The following is a 17,315-nucleotide window of genomic DNA, read 5'->3' on the forward strand; positions in this document are numbered from 1 at the left end:
TACTTTTAACTGCCCATCCTGATTTTCTGTAGCTTGGGCCAGATGAGCCCAGAGTAACTTCTCCACTGTCATCCATTCCATCCCACTGACAAGAAGATTCAGAAAACTAATGGCAGCTCTATGTAAGCAGAAGAATAACCAAATTTAATTTCAGCACCTTGCTATGAACACCTCCCATCCCCCACTGAAAGGTCTGATGCCATCTTCCCATGGAAAGGCTGGGAAACACAGGCCCAAACTAGCCTCTTGAGTGCCCCTCAAGTCCATTAAGGTATGGAGTTTAACAAATACTATCTGGGGCTAATGGAATTCTATAAGGTCCTGTCCCGACCCCCTTACATGCTGATTTAACCATTCCAAGGAGCACACTTTAGAGTGAGACATTGAGGAGACAGATAAAGGGAAGTGGAAAGATGCTGAATTTTCTCATACATTACTGGTGGGATGGCTGGATGGTGTGACTTCTAGGGAGGGAATTTGGGACTATGAATGTGCAGATAATCTCTGACCCAGCAATCCCTCTTCTGGAATCTTCCCTATAGATATAAATGCATGATTACTTAGTTGTAACAGCAAAGACTGGAAACCATCCATGATAATCAACAGGGGTCAGGTTATGTAAATTTGGCACATCTACACAGTAGAATTTTGTGTAACTCTGAAAAAGAATGAAATGTTCTCTAGGAATGAACAGTGGAAAGTACTCCAAAAGGAAGACGCAGGACAGTATGACTGCATGGCACCTTTCAGTTACAAAAAGGATGGGTGAACAGATTATAATCTTTTATTTTATTAGGATAAGAAAGCCCTAGAAAGGTACAGAAGAAACAAAAAAGTGACGTGAGTGGAAACAAGTGGGACAAGGAAAGGAATAAGGTTTTAGAAGTACACCTTCTATATAATTTTGATTTTTGAACCAGGTAAATATATCACCAATTCAAACCAATAATTGCAGTAGTTGAGTAAGTGACCATCAAGGGTTCTGATCATGAGAAGATGCCAGAAACTCCAACCCAAAAGTGAATCAAATTCACAAACTTCAGAAAGGTTGGATCTGTCCCTGACACTGGCTATTTCAACAGCTCCTTCACCAAATATGGTCTTCCAGACTGGCCTGGCTCCCCACCTCAGGGGCACCTGCTTTGGGCAACAGCAGGTAACCTGAGTTGGGCAGGGATCAAAGAAACAATTCCATGGGCTGGGACTAATCTAGGTGTCTCAGGAGCGCACAAAAATAAACTGAAGTTAAGGCTTCCAGGAAATGCAACAGTGGTTGGGAAGGGGTCCACAATTGGTCCAGGGGGCCTCAGAAATAACGCTGGCTCTGGGACGGTCCCCTCATTCTACCTTGCCTCTCATCTACATATATATTTATATTTACAGCTGTGCTCTACAGCCATGGGCCTGGACAGGCCCAGTTGCAGTCTAACATGGAAACAGTAGGATCCGATGGACCGTCTGCAAAGGACTAACCCAGTTGTGTTAAGGTGCAGAATCACAGCACCTATAGTTGATACAGTCTGACATGAATCTGGGTCTAGAATACTCAGCCAGGAGGCATTGGGGACAGGGGAAGAGTACGTATGGCAAGCATATCCTACTCCCCCAACCTCTGGCTCAGTTTCACCTTTACTCCCAGCTACCATCTGCGCAATGGGGGAGTTCAGTAAAAGTTGCCATGGAGAATATGAGGGAGGGAAGTTCAGGTACAGCAGTCAGTCAGAGGTGGTTCAGTTTGGTCCTAGTACTTTGGGGACGCTACTCAGATCAAATTTTCAAAAGTTCAATGACAAAGGGCCTCTGGATAGTGGGACGAAGACTCCAGTAGAAGCAGTCTTCTGGCGAGAAGGAAAGAGAGGAAGGGGTGGGCTCTTCAAAGAAGGAACTTAAGTGAGTGGTTTTTTCCCAGCTGTCAGAGAATGAGGTTGGAGCTTCAGTTGCAGCAAATGAGGTAGGGAAGAGCAAAGAGGCATCTTCAGGCATCACTGACCTCTCTTCCCTACTTCTTCTTTATTTTCTTGGCAGTAATAATGTTTGAACCCAGGGCCCTCCATATGCTAGACAAGTGCTCTACCATTGAGCTACATTTCCAGTTCTTTGTGTGTGTGAGTGTGATCAAACCAAGGACCTCCTGCATGCCAGGTAAGGTGCTCTGCCACTGAGCTACATCCCCCAGCCCCTAATCCCAGCCCTTTTTATTTTTTATTTTAAGACAGGGTCTGTTAAATTGCCCAGGCTGTTCTCAGATTTGTGGAGGGTTTTATTGGGGGGGGGTACCAGGAATTGAACCCAGGGGCACTTAAACACTGAGTCATGTCCCCAGCCCTTTTTTATGTTTTATTTAGAGATAGGGTCTCACTAAGTTGCTTAGGACCTTGCTAAATTGCTGAGGTTAGCTTTGAACTCATGATACTCCTACCTCGGCCTCCTAAGCTGCTGGGATTACAGGTGTGCACCACCATGCCCAGTGATATCCTCAAATTTGTGATCCTCCTGTCTCTACCTCTGAGATTACAGGCATGTACCACTCTGCCTGGCTCTTCCTTTCTTCTTCTCTATATAGCTATTTCTACCCAAAGATTGGTAATGGCTACTTTCACTCAAAACAAACATTTCACAGTAACTAAAGTACATTTCCTATTTTTAGAGTTTATTCAGAGCTCACAGTTTCAGAGGTCTCAGTCCACAGATGGTCAACTCCATTGCTCTGGGCCAGAGGTGAGGAAGAACATCATGGCAGAAGGGCATGGCAGAGAAAAGTAGCTCAGGACATCATACCAAGAAGCAGAGCAACTAAATTACATTTTCTCTCACCTTGCTTTGGTGACACTGGCTGTTTGCTTCAACTTTGGGAAGCATTCAGCCTTGCTCAACACCCCCAAATAAAAAAGCAACATCTTATCCAGACTCTGGAGGAGAAAAAAATTGCCTGATTTTCTGAAACCAAGGTGAGGGAAATGGAATTCATGCCACATGTATCCATTTTCCTTGCCTGATTGGGGATGCAGGGCAGGGTCTGCATGCACCAGGTTCACAGTGGCTTCCCAAGGAACCAGGCCAGGGCCAGCCTTTCACACAGTGGAAGGATGTGATCACACTCACTCAGTTTGATAAGGTACCCACCATCCCCAAGAGAGTCTCTGAACACCATTAGTTCTGTTAAATTACTGCAGGCTGAGTCTCCATGAGAGCTAACTCCTCAACTCCCGGCTGCACTCCTAGATAGACCTCAGAGGTACACTCATCCCTGGGTAGGACAGATTTTGTACTAAGACAAATGTGTTTCCCTGTCCTTACTAGCTGATTGGCTTTGGGCAACTCACTAAATCTCTCTGAGTTTTAGCTGCAATTAGGTAAAATAACAGGTTCCACCTGTTGGTACTGGATGGCAAAAAGCAGTAAGTAGCACTGCAAAGGTGCAAAAGATTTCTTGGTCACTGAAAGTGATCAGTGAGCCACAGTGCCTTCATCCCTGAGTCTATGCTCATCCCCTATCTCCCCACCAGCACCTACCACACCTATGGGTGGTCTGCTCATGCTCTTCTCTCAGGCCACTTTGCCCATCTGCACAACTTTCTGTGGACACCTTGTGGAGGACATGGCTCCCACAAATAATCCTTCTCTTTCCTATATCTTCAATTTTTCCTTATTAGGTACTTCTCATTTAAATATAAACAGTCTATAATTTCTCCAGTTTAAAAAAATACCACCACCACCTTCCTTGGACCTGTATTCTCATTTGAGTAATGCCTCATTTAGCTGCTCCCCTTTATGTAAGAATCATCAAGAAAATCACCTCGGGCTGGGGATATAGCTCAGTTGGTAGAGTGCTTGCCTCGAAAGCACAAGGCCCTCGGTTCAATCCCCAGCACTGCAAAAAAAAAAAAAAATCACCTGTTCTTGCTATCCCTCCTTGTCCTTTCATCCCTTCTTCCTCCTCCTCCTCCTCCTCCTCTCTCTTTATGTGGTGCTGGGGATTGACCCAGGGCCTTGGGCATGTTAGGCAAGAGCGCTACCTCTGATCTACATCCCCAGCCCAGCTCCTCCATCTCCTAATTTTTTTTTTATAATCATTTCATTATGTATATGTTTGGAAAATTCCAAACATATACAAAAGAAAAGAGGACAGTATAAGGAACCCCCAAGTACCTAGGACCCAACCTAAGTAGTTATCAAGTCATGACCAATCTTGTTCAGCTGAACTACCTGCTACCAATTTTTTCTTACCCTTGAATTATTTTTCAAGCTCATTTTGAACATCTAAACTCTTAAAAGTATGTACACATACCTTTATTGCACCTACAAACTTAATAACAATTCTCTAATATGACCAAATTTCCTCAGTTCTTGGAGTTCAAGTTGCCCTGATTGTCCAGGTTTTCCAGACTCCAGAAACCTGAATTCCTAGATGGAATCTTGGGGAAGCTTCAAGGAGGTTTTATGAGAAGGTTGTAAGGTCACTTTTAAGAACAAAGTAGATGCCAGGTGCTTTGGTGCACACCTGTCCCACTGACTTAGGAGGCTGAGGTAGGAGGATCAAAAGTTCTAGACCAGTCTAAGCAAATTAGTGAGGCCCAAATAAACTTAGTGAGACCCTGTCTCAAAATAAAAAATAAAGGGCTGGGGTTGTAGCTCAGTGGTAGAGGATTTGCCTAGCATGTGTGAGGCACTGAGTATGATTCTCGGCACTGCATAGAAATAAATAAAATAAAGGTCCATCAACAACTAAAAAAAAAAAATAAATAAATGAATAAATAAAAGGGCTGGGGATGTAGCTCAGTGGTTTCGTGCCCTGGGGTTCAATGCCTAGTACCAAAAAAAAAAAAGTAGAAAGTTATTGAGCACTCCTATATACCCAGCTCCATGCTATATACTTCATCTGTGTCCTTCCCCTTCCCCCATCCCTTCTTTTTTTGTGGAACTGGGGATTAAACCCAGAGACTCATGCATGATAGGCGAGTGCTAGTCTACTACTGAGCTATGTCCCCAACCCTGTATGGCTCTTCTGATCCTCATATCTACTTTATGGGTATAGCCTTACAGATAGGTAACTGGCTATGGTTACACACTCAGAGACACAGTAAGGATGTGAACTCAGGCCAGTCTGACTCCAAAGGCCCAGCTATAGACCCCCACCACATGAACTCAGCCATGCCTCAGCATGGGATGAGGAGAACCAGTTCCTCCAGAGGGACTTCTTTCCTACTTGATCATTTCTGGAAGGAAAGCAAAAGTCAGATGGCCTGGGGATGAGCTGTTCATTCCATGCAGGTGTGAAGAAGGAAGCCCTTTAACTGAAAAGAAACAGGCTGAAAACTGCCTTGGAGTCTGAATCTCAGAATGTGCTGAAACATTTCTGGCTACAATATCCCAGGTGGAATGCAAGTATCCCTTAGCACTTGCTTCTCTCCCAGCTCATTAGCATCTCCTTGCCTTCCCTGAAGGGGCTCACTGCAGGGCAGACCTTCCAGGCTAATGAAGCTGCTTAGCAATAGGAAGGTGGTTAATAAAGTCCGTGTTAGGGCTGGGGTTGTGGCTCAGTGGTAGAGTGCTCGCCTAGCATGTGTGAGGCCCTGGGTTCGATCCTCAGCACCACATAAAAATAATAAAATAGAGGTATTGTGTCCACCTACAACTAAAAAAGTTAAAAAAAAAAAAATTAAAGCCCATATTATTCACAGACTCCACCCCCATCTGCCATTACAGCTCATCCTCAGTCTGAAACAACCCTCGGGTTGACCCATCTGTGGGAAGCAGGGCAGGGAAGCAGGAGGCAGGGCTGGCCCATCTGGCCTGGGCCCTCCTCCCAATGACAGAGCCTGAGAACTTGCTCTGCCAGACCAGGAGCCTCTATCTAAGCACCAAAGTCTAAGATATGAATCAGAGCTCAATCAGAATAAAGTAACTAGAGATACTGTGGAGGCAGATCTGAGCCAGAAGGGAGAGCAGGCCCAGAGACTTCTCCGAGGCTCATGGATTCATGCTTAAATTACTTGAATTGCTTCGGATCTCTTGTTGGCAAGGGAAAAACGGTGCCTCTTTAAGCACATGCATTACTATTTCAGATGCAGGGTTCAAAGGCAAACCTTAGGATTATTTGCTATTTAACTCTGACTTTCAGTACTCTTCCCATAGGTATAAGTCAAATGCACCTTCTCCAAGGGAGGGGAGGGCAGGAGACACCAGCCTACAGGAGTAGGAGAGGGGTTCATGAAGCCACAGGGAAGACATGAAGCATTAATTTGATTCAAATAGTAAGTCTTTTTTTTTTGTGGCAGTGGGGATCAAATCCAGGGTCTTGTGCATGCTAAGCGAATACTCTACCACTAAGTTCCACCCTCAGGCCACAACAGTAAGTCTTCACTTTAAAATTTAAAAATTTAGGGATGGAGTTGTGGCTCAGTGGTAGAGCACTTGCCTAGCATATGTGAGGCACTGGGTTTGATTCTCAGCACCACATAAAAAAATAAATAAAATAAAGGTATAGTGCCCATCTATAACTAATGAAAATATTTTTTTAAAAATTCAAAGATCAGAGTGGGGGTAAATACAGCTCAGGGGTAGAGCTGGTGCTTAGCATGCACTGGGTTCATCATATTATAGAGTCAAGTACAAACCTGACACCTGACATACATAACATTTTCAGATAAAAGGGGGAGCCAGTTGTGGTGGCACACACCTGTACGTGCCTCCTAGTGGCTCGGGAGGCTGAGGCAGGAGGATTGTGAGTTCAAAGTCAGTCTCTGCAATTTACCAACTCAGTCAAAAGGGCTGGGGATGAGCGGGCTGGGGATATAGCTCAGTTGGTAGAGTACTTGCCTTGCAAGCCCAAGGCCCTGGGTTCAAATCCCCAGCACCGCAAGGAAAAAAAAAAAAAAAAAAAAGGGCTGGGGATGTGGCTCAGTGGTTTAGCACCCCTGGGTTTAATCCCCAGTACCACAAAAAAAAAAAAAGTAAAAGGTGGGTATCAAAGATTCCTTTCCCACAATGGTAGTTTTGAGTCCATTTTCCAAGCCTGCCTTCCGCCAGCTCAAGGAGCAGTTCCACAGGTACTCATTTTCCAACCTGGGAGTTTGGAGGTTGCCAAGCTCAGCAACACTGCAGCCTTGCTGTAGGGAGGACATCATGAGGAGACCCCTCCCATAGCAGCTAGATTTGCCAGGAAGGTTTCTATTTGCAGGGCCTGACTGGTTTCTGGACAGACAGGTTTATGAACACCACAGCAAAACAAATGCACCTTTCTTGCCAGTTCTGGAAGTCCCATCCCTCTCCCTGAGTAATGGGTACTGGAATCTGGCCACAACTTTCCTGGGCCAAGTCTTTATTTTTCTTTTTCTTTTTTTTTTTTTTTTTTACTGGGGATTGAACCCATGGGGGCTTAAACACTGAGCCACATCTCCAGCCCTTTTTATATTTTAAGTTGCTTAGGGTCTTGCTAAATTGCTGAGGTTGGCTTTGAACTTGTGATCCTTCTGCCTCAGCCTCCCAAGCCACTGGGATTACAGGCATGTGCCACCACACAGTCAAGAGTCTGTATTCTAAGGAAGCTCGAGGATGCTCAGCTTGCCTGGGCCTGGATCTCCTCAGTGACCCCTTAGTCTTCCTCTGCCAAAAACAGAGGGCCAGCATGGAGTTGAGGACCCAGGAACCCAGTAGCCCCAGACATGGAATGTGGTCATTCCACAGTTAGAACAGTCTCTGAAGCCTTCACTCTCAGCACATTCTTTGTAATCCTATTCCTTTTAGAACAAAGCTGAATTCTGCTTGTGGTTAGGACTATAGCAAGACTCAGTAAAAAGAAAAAAAAAGTCTGGATCACCTTCAGATTAAACATGCACATCTGAGCATTTTTCCAGTCAAGGAAGACTGGCATAACAGAATCTCCAAAAAGGCAGACGGATGGCATTTTTTTCAATCAATGCATAACTAGTCCTCCTTCCCCTTCCCCCTGGTTATAATTCTACTGTGTGTGTAATGCATGGAAATGGCTTGCAGAAAGGGAGGGAAAAAGGTTGATAATCGCTGCTTTAAATCAATCTTATTTTGAGCCCAAGTTTGGAACACCAATTGTTGTTATTTGGAACACCAATTTTGACAAAGCACAAGGATTCCTTTCTCAATGCTCCAGCTTGATGTAGCTTGATACTATTGGCAATCCCTTCTGCTCACATGCTCCTTGGTAACTATGTCCTGAGCCCAATGCAGGGGCAGCAAACTGGCAAAAGCCTGCAGATGGCTTTTGTTTGGCCCACACAATTTAGAAAAAAAAAGGGGGGGGCGGGGATTAGTTGTCAGCATTTATAAAGTGGGAAATTTCATACAAGATCTCAGACTTCCGGTTTTTTTTTTTTTTTTTTTGCGGTGCTGGGGATCGAACGCAGGGCGAAGTGCTTGCAAGGCAAGCACTCTACCAACTGAGCTATCTCCCCAGCCCGGTTTTTTTTGGTTTTAAAACAAAACAGAGGGACTAGGGAGATAGCTCAGTCGTTAGAGTGCTTGCCTTGCAAGCCCAAGGCCCTGGGTTTGGTCCCCAGCACCGGAAAAAAACAAAACAAAAAACAGAGGTTTTACAAAAACTGAAAAGTGGCTATCCTTCTACATAGGACAAGTGCTATCAGGTCACCCCAATCCCCAGTCTCACATCTGGCCAGCTTCATGTGTGTGTAGGGGTTTTTTTCTCCCTCCCCCTGAGGTCCAGGGGATTGAACCCCAGAAGCCCACTACCTTTGAGCTACATCCCAGCCCTTTAAAAAAAAAAATCATTGAGACAAAGTCTTACTAACTTGTCCATGCTGGCCTGAACTTGGCAATCCTCCTGCCTCAGTCTTCTCAGTAGCTGGGATTACAGATGTGTACCACCATGTTTTGTGGTTGTGGATATTTTTTGTCTGACTCTGTAGGTATTTAAGTTGGTGCTCATGGCCCTGAGTCACCTCCTGCAGACCAGGAGAACAGGGCTCCTCTTGCTGAGTTTAGAACCCTAGAGAGTTGGGGTCCTTGTTCTATGGCAGCAACTGAAACTGGATGATAGTAAAAAAGATCATCCATTTTTGGTAAAGAGTCCTTAACTTTCAGGCAGGAGACAAAAGCAAAAGTGCCACTGCTTCCTGGATTGGGGGCAGGTATGGGTCCTGGACCCATCAGAGGAGAGCTGACAGTTGTTTCTCACCAAAACCACCTGAATGTGGGACACCCACAGCTTTTTTCCTGCTTGTCTTCCTCCAACATCTTTTTCCTCATTCTCCCACAGCTATCCACACATAGCACCCATGCACAAGCTGTTTGCACTACTTGATTGTTTTATCTAGTGTGTCTGCTCTGACAAAGCCTAGCACCAAGTCATGCATAACTGGGCTGCCTATAAAGCCATTCTGCTGATGAGATACTGCTGACCTCAAGGGAACACAGCATGAGTAGAAAGGAAGAGAGTTCTAATACTCTTCAAAAGACTGGCAAGCTTTTTATCCCAGCACAGGTTCTGCTAAGAAAATATAAAATTGGTTTGCTCCTTGTAAACCTGGAAATCAGTTTATCATCTCAAAGAACTGGGGAACCTTATGAAAAGGAGATGGTGGGACTCAAATCCTATAAAATTTAGCTACAGTTTCAATATCTGAAGGAGAAGTAAAGAAAGGCATTTTCTGAGCTCTTATAACACTAAGAATGTGCACAGGCATCCGCTCCATCCCTACAAAAATTTATTGATGTGGGATCATCACCCTAATTTTAAAGAAGCAAACTGAGGGTGACAGAAATTAAGAAACACATCCAAGCTGAGCACATTGGTGAATGCCTGCAATTCTAGTGACTTGGGAGGCAGGTGCAGGAGGATAGCAAATTTGAAACCTCGTCTCTAAATAAATTAATAGGTCTGGGGATGTAGTTCAGTGGTAAAGTGTCCCTGGGTTCAATCATCAGTACCAAAAAGAAAAAGAAAAGAAGTAAGCAGGAGTCTGGGGTTGTAGCTCAGTGGTAAAGTGCTTGTCTAGCATGTATGAGGCACTGGGTTTGATTCTCAGCACTACATATAAATAAGTAAAATAAAGGTCCATCGACAACTAAAAAAAAGTCAATGGACCTTTATTTATTTAATTAATTAATTTATAATATACACATTAAAAAGAAGAAGAGAAGGCTGGGGAGATAGCTCAGTCGGTAAAGTGCTTGCCTTGCAAGCACAAGGCCCTGGGTTTGATCCCCAGCACCGCAAAACAACAACAATAACAACAACAACAACAACAACAAAAAAAAAAAAAAAAAAAAAAAGAAGAGAAGGAGAAGAAAGCAGAGCATCAGGATTCAAAACCTGGTGTCACCTAGCCTCTCCTCTTACAGTTCTTTTTTTTTCTGAACCAGGAATTGAACCCAGGGGCACTTAACCACTGACCAACATCCCATCTTTTTCATTTTGTATTTTGAGAAAGGGCCTCACTAAGTTGCTGAGGCTGGTCTTGAATTTGTGATCCTCCTGCCTCAGTCCTGGGAATCACTGGGATTATAGGCGTGCACCACCGTGCCCAGTTTTTCCTGTATAGTCCTCACCATTATCTATTATTATATGTATTTCTGCATTTGTTTCCTGCCTCCCTCAACAGAATTTAAGTCCTTGGGGCAGAAACTTTGTCCATCTTGTCACTGTCATTTCCCTGCAATGGAAAACAGTACTTGGAATTCTCAGTATTTACTGCTATATTCATAGGAAGAGCAACTCTGTCTTACTGAGCTGCTGTCAAAAAGCATTCCTTCTAAGTGCATGCTCAGCATGTGCTAGGCTCTGAGTTTGATCTCCCAACACTGAAATGAATGAAAAATTTTAAAAGGGAAGGTCAAATTCTTAGAAATGTGCTGGGTGTAGTGGTGCATGCCTCTAGTTACAGCAACTTGGGAGACTAAGGCAGGAGTATCATAACTTTGAAGCCAGCCTGTTTCAAAATAAAAAATAAGCCTGGCGAGGTGGCACACGCCTGTAATCCCAGTGACTCAGGAGGCTGAGACAAAAGGATCTCGAGTTCAAACCCAGCCTCAGTAACTCTCTATAATAAAGTATTAAAAAAAAGGGCTGGGGATGTGGCTCAGTGGTTAAGTGCCCTTGGGTTCCATCTCTGGTACCAAAAATAAATAAATAAATAAATAAATAAATAAATAAATAAATAAAAATAAAAAAGAAAAAGGGCATGAAGCTCAGTAGTTTGTCTAGCATGTGCAAGGCCCTGGGTCTAATCCCTAGTATACGAAAAAAAAAAAAAAAATCAATCAGTCAATCAATTATGGAAATCCAAGTAAGCTGTGTGTAGAAATAAGTTTTCACCTATAAAGGCAAAAGACTTCATGCTATGAAGGACTATTACAGACTTCCTTTTCTATGGTGGGAAAGCTTTGGCTTTCCCTCCTAACCAACTCAAGGCTCATGTTCTTTTGCGTCCAATCAAGTGCATGGAGATTTAGGATGATGGAGCAACCCAGGTGGGATTAATTAGAAAGAAAACATGGCACAAAAAGCATTCAGAAAATACCAACCCTCCCCAAAATTAAAGAAAGGATAAAACAGAGCTGTAGTTCCCAAACTTGAATTACCCAGGGCAGTGGTTCTCAAAATTATGACCCCTGGACCAGCAACATCAGTCTCATCTGTGAGCTTGTTAGAAATCCAGATTCTTAGGCCCACTCCAGACCTGTTAGAATCAGAAACTCCAGGGTTGGAAATCAGAAGATTCTTTTTTTTCTTTTGTACAGGAGCTTGAACACAGGGATAATTTACCACTGAGCTACATCTCCAGTCCTTTTTATTTTGAAACAGGGTCTCACTAAGTTGCTGAGGCTGGCCTCAAATTTGCCTTAGCCTCCTGAGTAGATGGGATTACAGGTGTGTGTCACCATGCCTGCAGGGAATGTGCTTTAACAAGCTCTTTAGATGACACTGACACTAAAATTTGAGAATTGTTGTCAAAGGGAACTAAAAATATACAGATTCTTGGGTCTGAAGATATTGTTTCAGTAAGTTTGGGTAAGGGCCCAGGAAGATTTCAAAAGCTCCAGATTGATTTGGATATGCAGCCAGATTTGCAAACCAGTAAACCTGAGAATTCATCTTTTCCTGGCACCAGGACAGTGCCCTCAGTTCTAAAACTACTTACTTCCCATTATCCCTAAGTCACTTACTCACCACACAGAGCAAAGATATGGCTGCTATCCTCGTGCACAAACTTCCTGGTGACAGCCTCCTCCATGATTTGCTTCACCTGTGGACAAATTGACACCATTATTACCTTTACTTATTTATTTATTCCTGATCATAGGACTTGATGGAGCTGGGGATGGACTTAGTGGTAGAGTGTGTGCTTTGCAGGTGCAAGGGCCTGTGTCCAATTCCTAGCACCAAAATAATGTGGAAACAAAAAAGTCTTCTGAGCAGGTAAATAGCTTGGCTCTGCCCTTTTGTTCTAGGTTTTTATACACTGCTGAAATGACAGGAATGGGAGGGGTGGGGAAACAAACTTTTTGTAGCACAGCTTGTTCCAAGTCTTTTGGCAAGGAAATCAGGAAGAGATGTCAAAATGTGCCAACCAATCATCTTGGAGATTCTAATCCAGGTGGAAGTGGCCTGCCTTGGAGAACAGAGATAGGAGGCTATTTGCTCATCTGCACGCAGCCAGAGAAGGGCTTCTAGGTAGACACTGTCCTTTAGGAACAGACTGTCTCCATTCAGGCTGCAGACAATCTGCCCCTTCTTTTCTCCCCCTTCTCCAAGGTTAGGACTAAGTCCATCTATGCCACAGGAACACTGGTTGCAAACTTTCAATCTTTTATATCCAGAGAGAAATCCAATAACCCTGATGTTTTTGGATTCCTCCCTGGATGTAAAAGCTTCCCAAAACCTTATAAGGTGAGCAATCACTTTTTTGGGGGGAGTGGGTACTGGGGATTGAACTCAGGGGCATTTGACCACTGAGCCACATCCCCAGCCCTATTTTGTATTTTATTTAGAGACAGGGTCTTACTGAGTTGCTTAGCACCTTGCTGTTGCTGAGGGCGGCTTTGAACTCGAGATCCTCCTGCCTCAGCCTCCTGAGCCACTGGGATTACAGGTGTGCATCACCGTGCTCGGCAGTCACATTTTTTTTGTTTTTAAGAAAATGCTCAAGGGTTTGGGGATGTACTCAAAGATCTAGCATGCACAAGGCTCTGAGTTTAATCCCTTCCACCACAAACAACAACAAAAGGTTTTTTAAAAAGAAACGATTGTCTACTGTTTATTTTTATCATTCAGTAAATATGATAATTTTACAGCTTGGTGAATTTTCAAACTGAACATGTGACCAACACCCAAAAGCACTCCTGCTCGGTCATGTTCCCCTCTGGCTGACACACCCACCTAAGGGCATCCGGTATTCTGATTCCTAACATCATAGATTAGTTCTTCACATTTTTATGCCTTTTATAAATGAGATAACTTAGCATGTTGCGTTTCATGACTAGTTTCACTTGCTTGCCTGTGTGACTGTGAGATTCTTCACATGGTATGTAATTGTAGATTGTTCATTCCCATTGTGTAGACATACCACAATCTACTGACATTTGGATAGTTTCCAGCTTGGGGCTGTTATGAATAGTATTTCTATGAACATTCTGGACATGTCTTTGGTGAATGTATGTGCCGACTTTTTAAAATTTCTCGGCAAGGAATTTATGATGCATATATTCTGCTTTACTAGACATTGCCAAAATGCTCTCCAAGGTGGCTGTGCTAATTTACACTCACATCAGTAGCGAGTGAGGTTCCAGTTACTCTCAATTCTTTTTTTTTTTTTTTTGGGGTGCTGGGGATTGAACCCAGGGCCTTGTGCTTACAAGGCAAGCACTCTACCGACTGAGCTATCTCCCCAGCCCCTCAATTCTTAAGTTAAGAACTGTTGATGTCCTGTGGGAATCTGCCAGGAGACACATATTAACACAAGAGATTCAAGAAGTGGATTTCCTCAGGCCCAGTGTAAAATCTTACAGATAAAGCAAGCAAGCCCTGGGCAGGGTAGGTCCTTGCCACTGTTTAGACAGGCATGCAGTATCCTGATGCTGCCCTGGCTCCCAAGTCCCTCCTTTAGCACTGTTATTCTCTGGAGAGTAGTAGTGTGTCCAAAGTTTGGCAAAGTGGAAGGAAGGAAGAACCTGGAGCTTCCTCCCTGCTGGAACTGCTCATGGTTAGTGGTTAGGTAAACGTGGATCAGATCAGATCGATGCCTGCACTCTAAACTGTTAAAAGCTTCCTAGATTACTTCCCAAAGGGTGTTTGCATTAAACAGAGCATAAAGTCACAGCTAAAGATCTTTAGACTCCTAAAGCAGGCTGGTGGAGCATATTTTGGGGTTAGGACCTATAGATACTTCTAGAACTATACCAGGGGTCACCATGAAAATTCAGCATTTGCCTACAATTATCCCTCTTGTGTCTTCTTGTAGAATAGGAAAGGATACATTTTTCTGCAATCCAAGTGCCAAAAGGGGAAGGAAAATACATGAAGTTCAGAGCAGGTCAACCTTTGACAGGAAGATACATAGTTGTAGTATATTCTGCACATTTCTCACTTTTTAAAGGAATTATTCTTGGAATAATATAGTCTTTTAAGTACTGGAAAAAATCATCATCTCCTCAAAATCTTTCTCACTATCCTTAACCAACCACCAAATTTGGATTACACTAATAATCTAAGCAACATCTTTCTGTAGTATGGGGATAGCTACTTATCTGCTTATGTTTATACTCTTTCTGAAAGTCCATCTCTAGACTACTTTCTTTCTGAGGATAATTACTGAGATTTCTTTTTTTCTCCGGAAGGACAGGGGTTGAGGTTTAAATGATGATGTGATGTACCCTGGGCTTAAGAAACCCTCTCTTCTCTCATATATGGAAGTCTGAGAAAAAAAAAAAAAGTGGGGTGTGTGTTGTGGGAGAATCTCATGAAAACAGAAGGGAGACCAGCAGAGTAGAGGATAGGGAACAAGGGGAAGAAGGAGGGGAAGGACAGAGGAGGTACTGGGGAACAAAATTCACCTATTTTATTATATTGTGTGCATGTATAAATTTGTAACAATGAATATCACTGTTATGTATAATTATAATGCATGGATAAACAAATTAAAAAAAAAAAGAAAGAAGAAACCCTTCTTTGATCACTTCATAGCAAAAGTACGGTGAAGCTTGACACACAAGCTGGGAAAGTGATGGCTTCAATTACATCTCAGACAAGGACAGGGAAGGAAAAAATGTTGGGTCATAGTAGCCAGTCCATAGTTAATGCAGAACCATCTAGAGTTTTCCAGGATTTTATGAGAACCTAGAGTCTTCCCCAATCCTGAAACTCTAGGGAGTAAAGGAACCAACATAGTTAAGTTTTATATATGAGATAGGTTAGGTAGCATTATTCCTGTTTTAAAAATACAAAGAAATCAAGAATCAGAGAGGTTAAGTAACTTGTTCAAGGTCACACAGGACTAGTTATGAAATATTTCAAACTTCATAATTTCCCACCAGACCTACGTCGTCAAGATCTATTTACCATCACTGAGTGTCTACAGTGTGCCAGGCATTGGATACAGCATAGTGGACAAAACAGATGGGTTCCCTGCCCTCATGGAGTTCACACATCTGGCAGACATTGCCACAGAGGAAGGTGTAGGAAGAAGGCCTAATTCGTTTCAATTCATTTCATCCACTCTGCGGGCTTGAGCTCTTTTCTCATACGCTTGGTGAGTCATTCATATGGGCACCCCCTCACCCAACCAAACTAAAATGGGCTTTTGAGCAGGGTCAAGGTAAAGGGGGTTAGCAGAGAAGCCTCTTTTCTTTCTGACATGAAAAAAGGGGGAAAGGATCTGAGTTTTAAAAAAACATTCTCAAAACAAAAAACAAACAAACCCTGGTTTCTGGGTAAGAAGGTGGGCGTGGAGGCAGAAACTGTGGGGTGTGCGGCAAACCCTCCGACAGCCACGACTCAGTTGCCAGAGGGACAGGGGATGGGGGCGTAGATCACCACCGAGCTAAGCACCGCAGTTCTACCCGGCTAGGCGCCGCAGGAGGCCCACGGGGCCCCGCCCCCTCCCCAGGCTGCTCAGGCATTGAATGGGCAGCTCCCCCCTCCCCCGACTTCGGTCTCTTGGCGCTGCTGCCGTCACGGGCAGGAGATGCGGGACCTTGAAGCAAACAAGCCCTGGAGCGCCAGGGGCCCTTGAGGTCGAGGGGCGCTGCCCCATCCGTGAGAGGGGCAGGAGCCGCAGCCCGCCCGGGACCCCGCCCCCGCCTGGCCCCAGCCCTTCCCCGGGCGCCGGCGCGGGGCTGCCAAGGACCCTTCAGCCCTCTGGGCCGCGCGGGCGGGGCACGAGCCCCGGGGTCCTGGTCCCGACTTTACCTCCTTTTTCACGTTCCACAGCAGTTTCTCTTTGACTGCATCTTCCGCGCTGCCCATGGTGAGGCGGGTGGCAGGGAGGCGGCGCCGAACAGCCCCAAGACCCCAGCGCGCCCTCGCCGCCTCCGCGCCTCTCGACTCAGCGCCCCACGCGCAAGGCGGAGCCCCCTCCCGCAGCGCTCCCCGCCCGCTGCCGCCGCCGCAGCCACTGCCCGTTGCTCGGCTCCGCAGCCATCTTCCGAGCCCTGCACCGACGTCAAGCAGCAGGCCCGGCCCCTTCCCACTGCCGGAGGGGGGTGCGCACAGCAACGGGGGAGTCGGGGCGGGGGGAGTCTGCGCGCGCACCTGGGGGCGGCTGGTCCAGGCGCGCGCCTCGGGGGCCGCTGTCATGGCAACACGCCCGCTCCAGCCCCGAGGGCGCGAACCCGCATTGTGAGCGCCTGGCTAGCTCTGAACCCCGCCACTTAGAGGAAAGCCGCTTGCGCCACGGCTGGCCTCAGCCCAGCGAGGTGATCCCTGACTTCTACCCGCTCGCTATCCAGACGGGAGGGCAGTCAGCGGGGAGGCCAGGGCCCAGGCGTTGGGTCCCCTGCGGCTCAAATCTGCCTTTGGCTAGGGGGAAGCTAGCCGATTGTCGCCTGGCCCCATTGCTTCTTGGAATACCCCCGTCAGCCGTCGCTCTCAACTGCAAAACTTGTGGGATTAGAGGTGGGAATGCAGTCTCCAGTTATGGAGAATCGAAGCCCGAGGGTAGAAGTGTCATTGCCAGTTCCGCCACCCTTGGGGTTGCCACGTCCTGTCTGGTCCTTTTTGCAGCTGTGGAGAGATGGGGCGCGGGCTGGAGTAACAGGGACCGGTGAGAACTTAAGAGTCGGTGAGGGTGAAAAAAGCGCCTGTCACGCGATTGATTCGGCTTAGA

At 45.3% G+C, this 17,315-nt stretch overlaps 1 protein-coding gene across 14 annotated transcripts in view; it reads right to left on the reverse strand.

Annotated features, from left to right (window-relative positions):
• The window catches only part of Sgsm2 (small G protein signaling modulator 2), a 39,137-nt gene extending 22,069 nt beyond the window's left edge, over positions 1-17,068 (reverse strand). For 3 of the 14 annotated variants that reach the window (XR_007107953.1, XR_007107952.1, XM_047547543.1), the window contains exons 1-2: positions 16,400-17,068; positions 12,164-12,239 (exon numbers count right to left, since the gene is read on the reverse strand). Coding sequence is in view for 10 of the 14 variants with exons in the window: in XM_047547543.1 (XP_047403499.1) it covers positions 12,164-12,239; positions 16,400-16,786 (463 nt within the window). In the remaining 4 variants the exon portion in view is untranslated. Of the gene's footprint in view, positions 1-12,163; positions 12,240-16,399 lie in introns of those variants that run through there. The other 11 variants (XR_007107951.1, XM_047547542.1, XM_047547533.1 and 8 more) reach the window with 10 other exon arrangements.
• Positions 17,069-17,315: the final 247 nt, after the last annotated feature.

Source organism: Sciurus carolinensis, chromosome 3 (genome assembly GCF_902686445.1).
Source record: "Sciurus carolinensis chromosome 3, mSciCar1.2, whole genome shotgun sequence".
In the NCBI taxonomy this organism is placed as follows: Eukaryota; Metazoa; Chordata; class Mammalia; order Rodentia; family Sciuridae; genus Sciurus; species Sciurus carolinensis.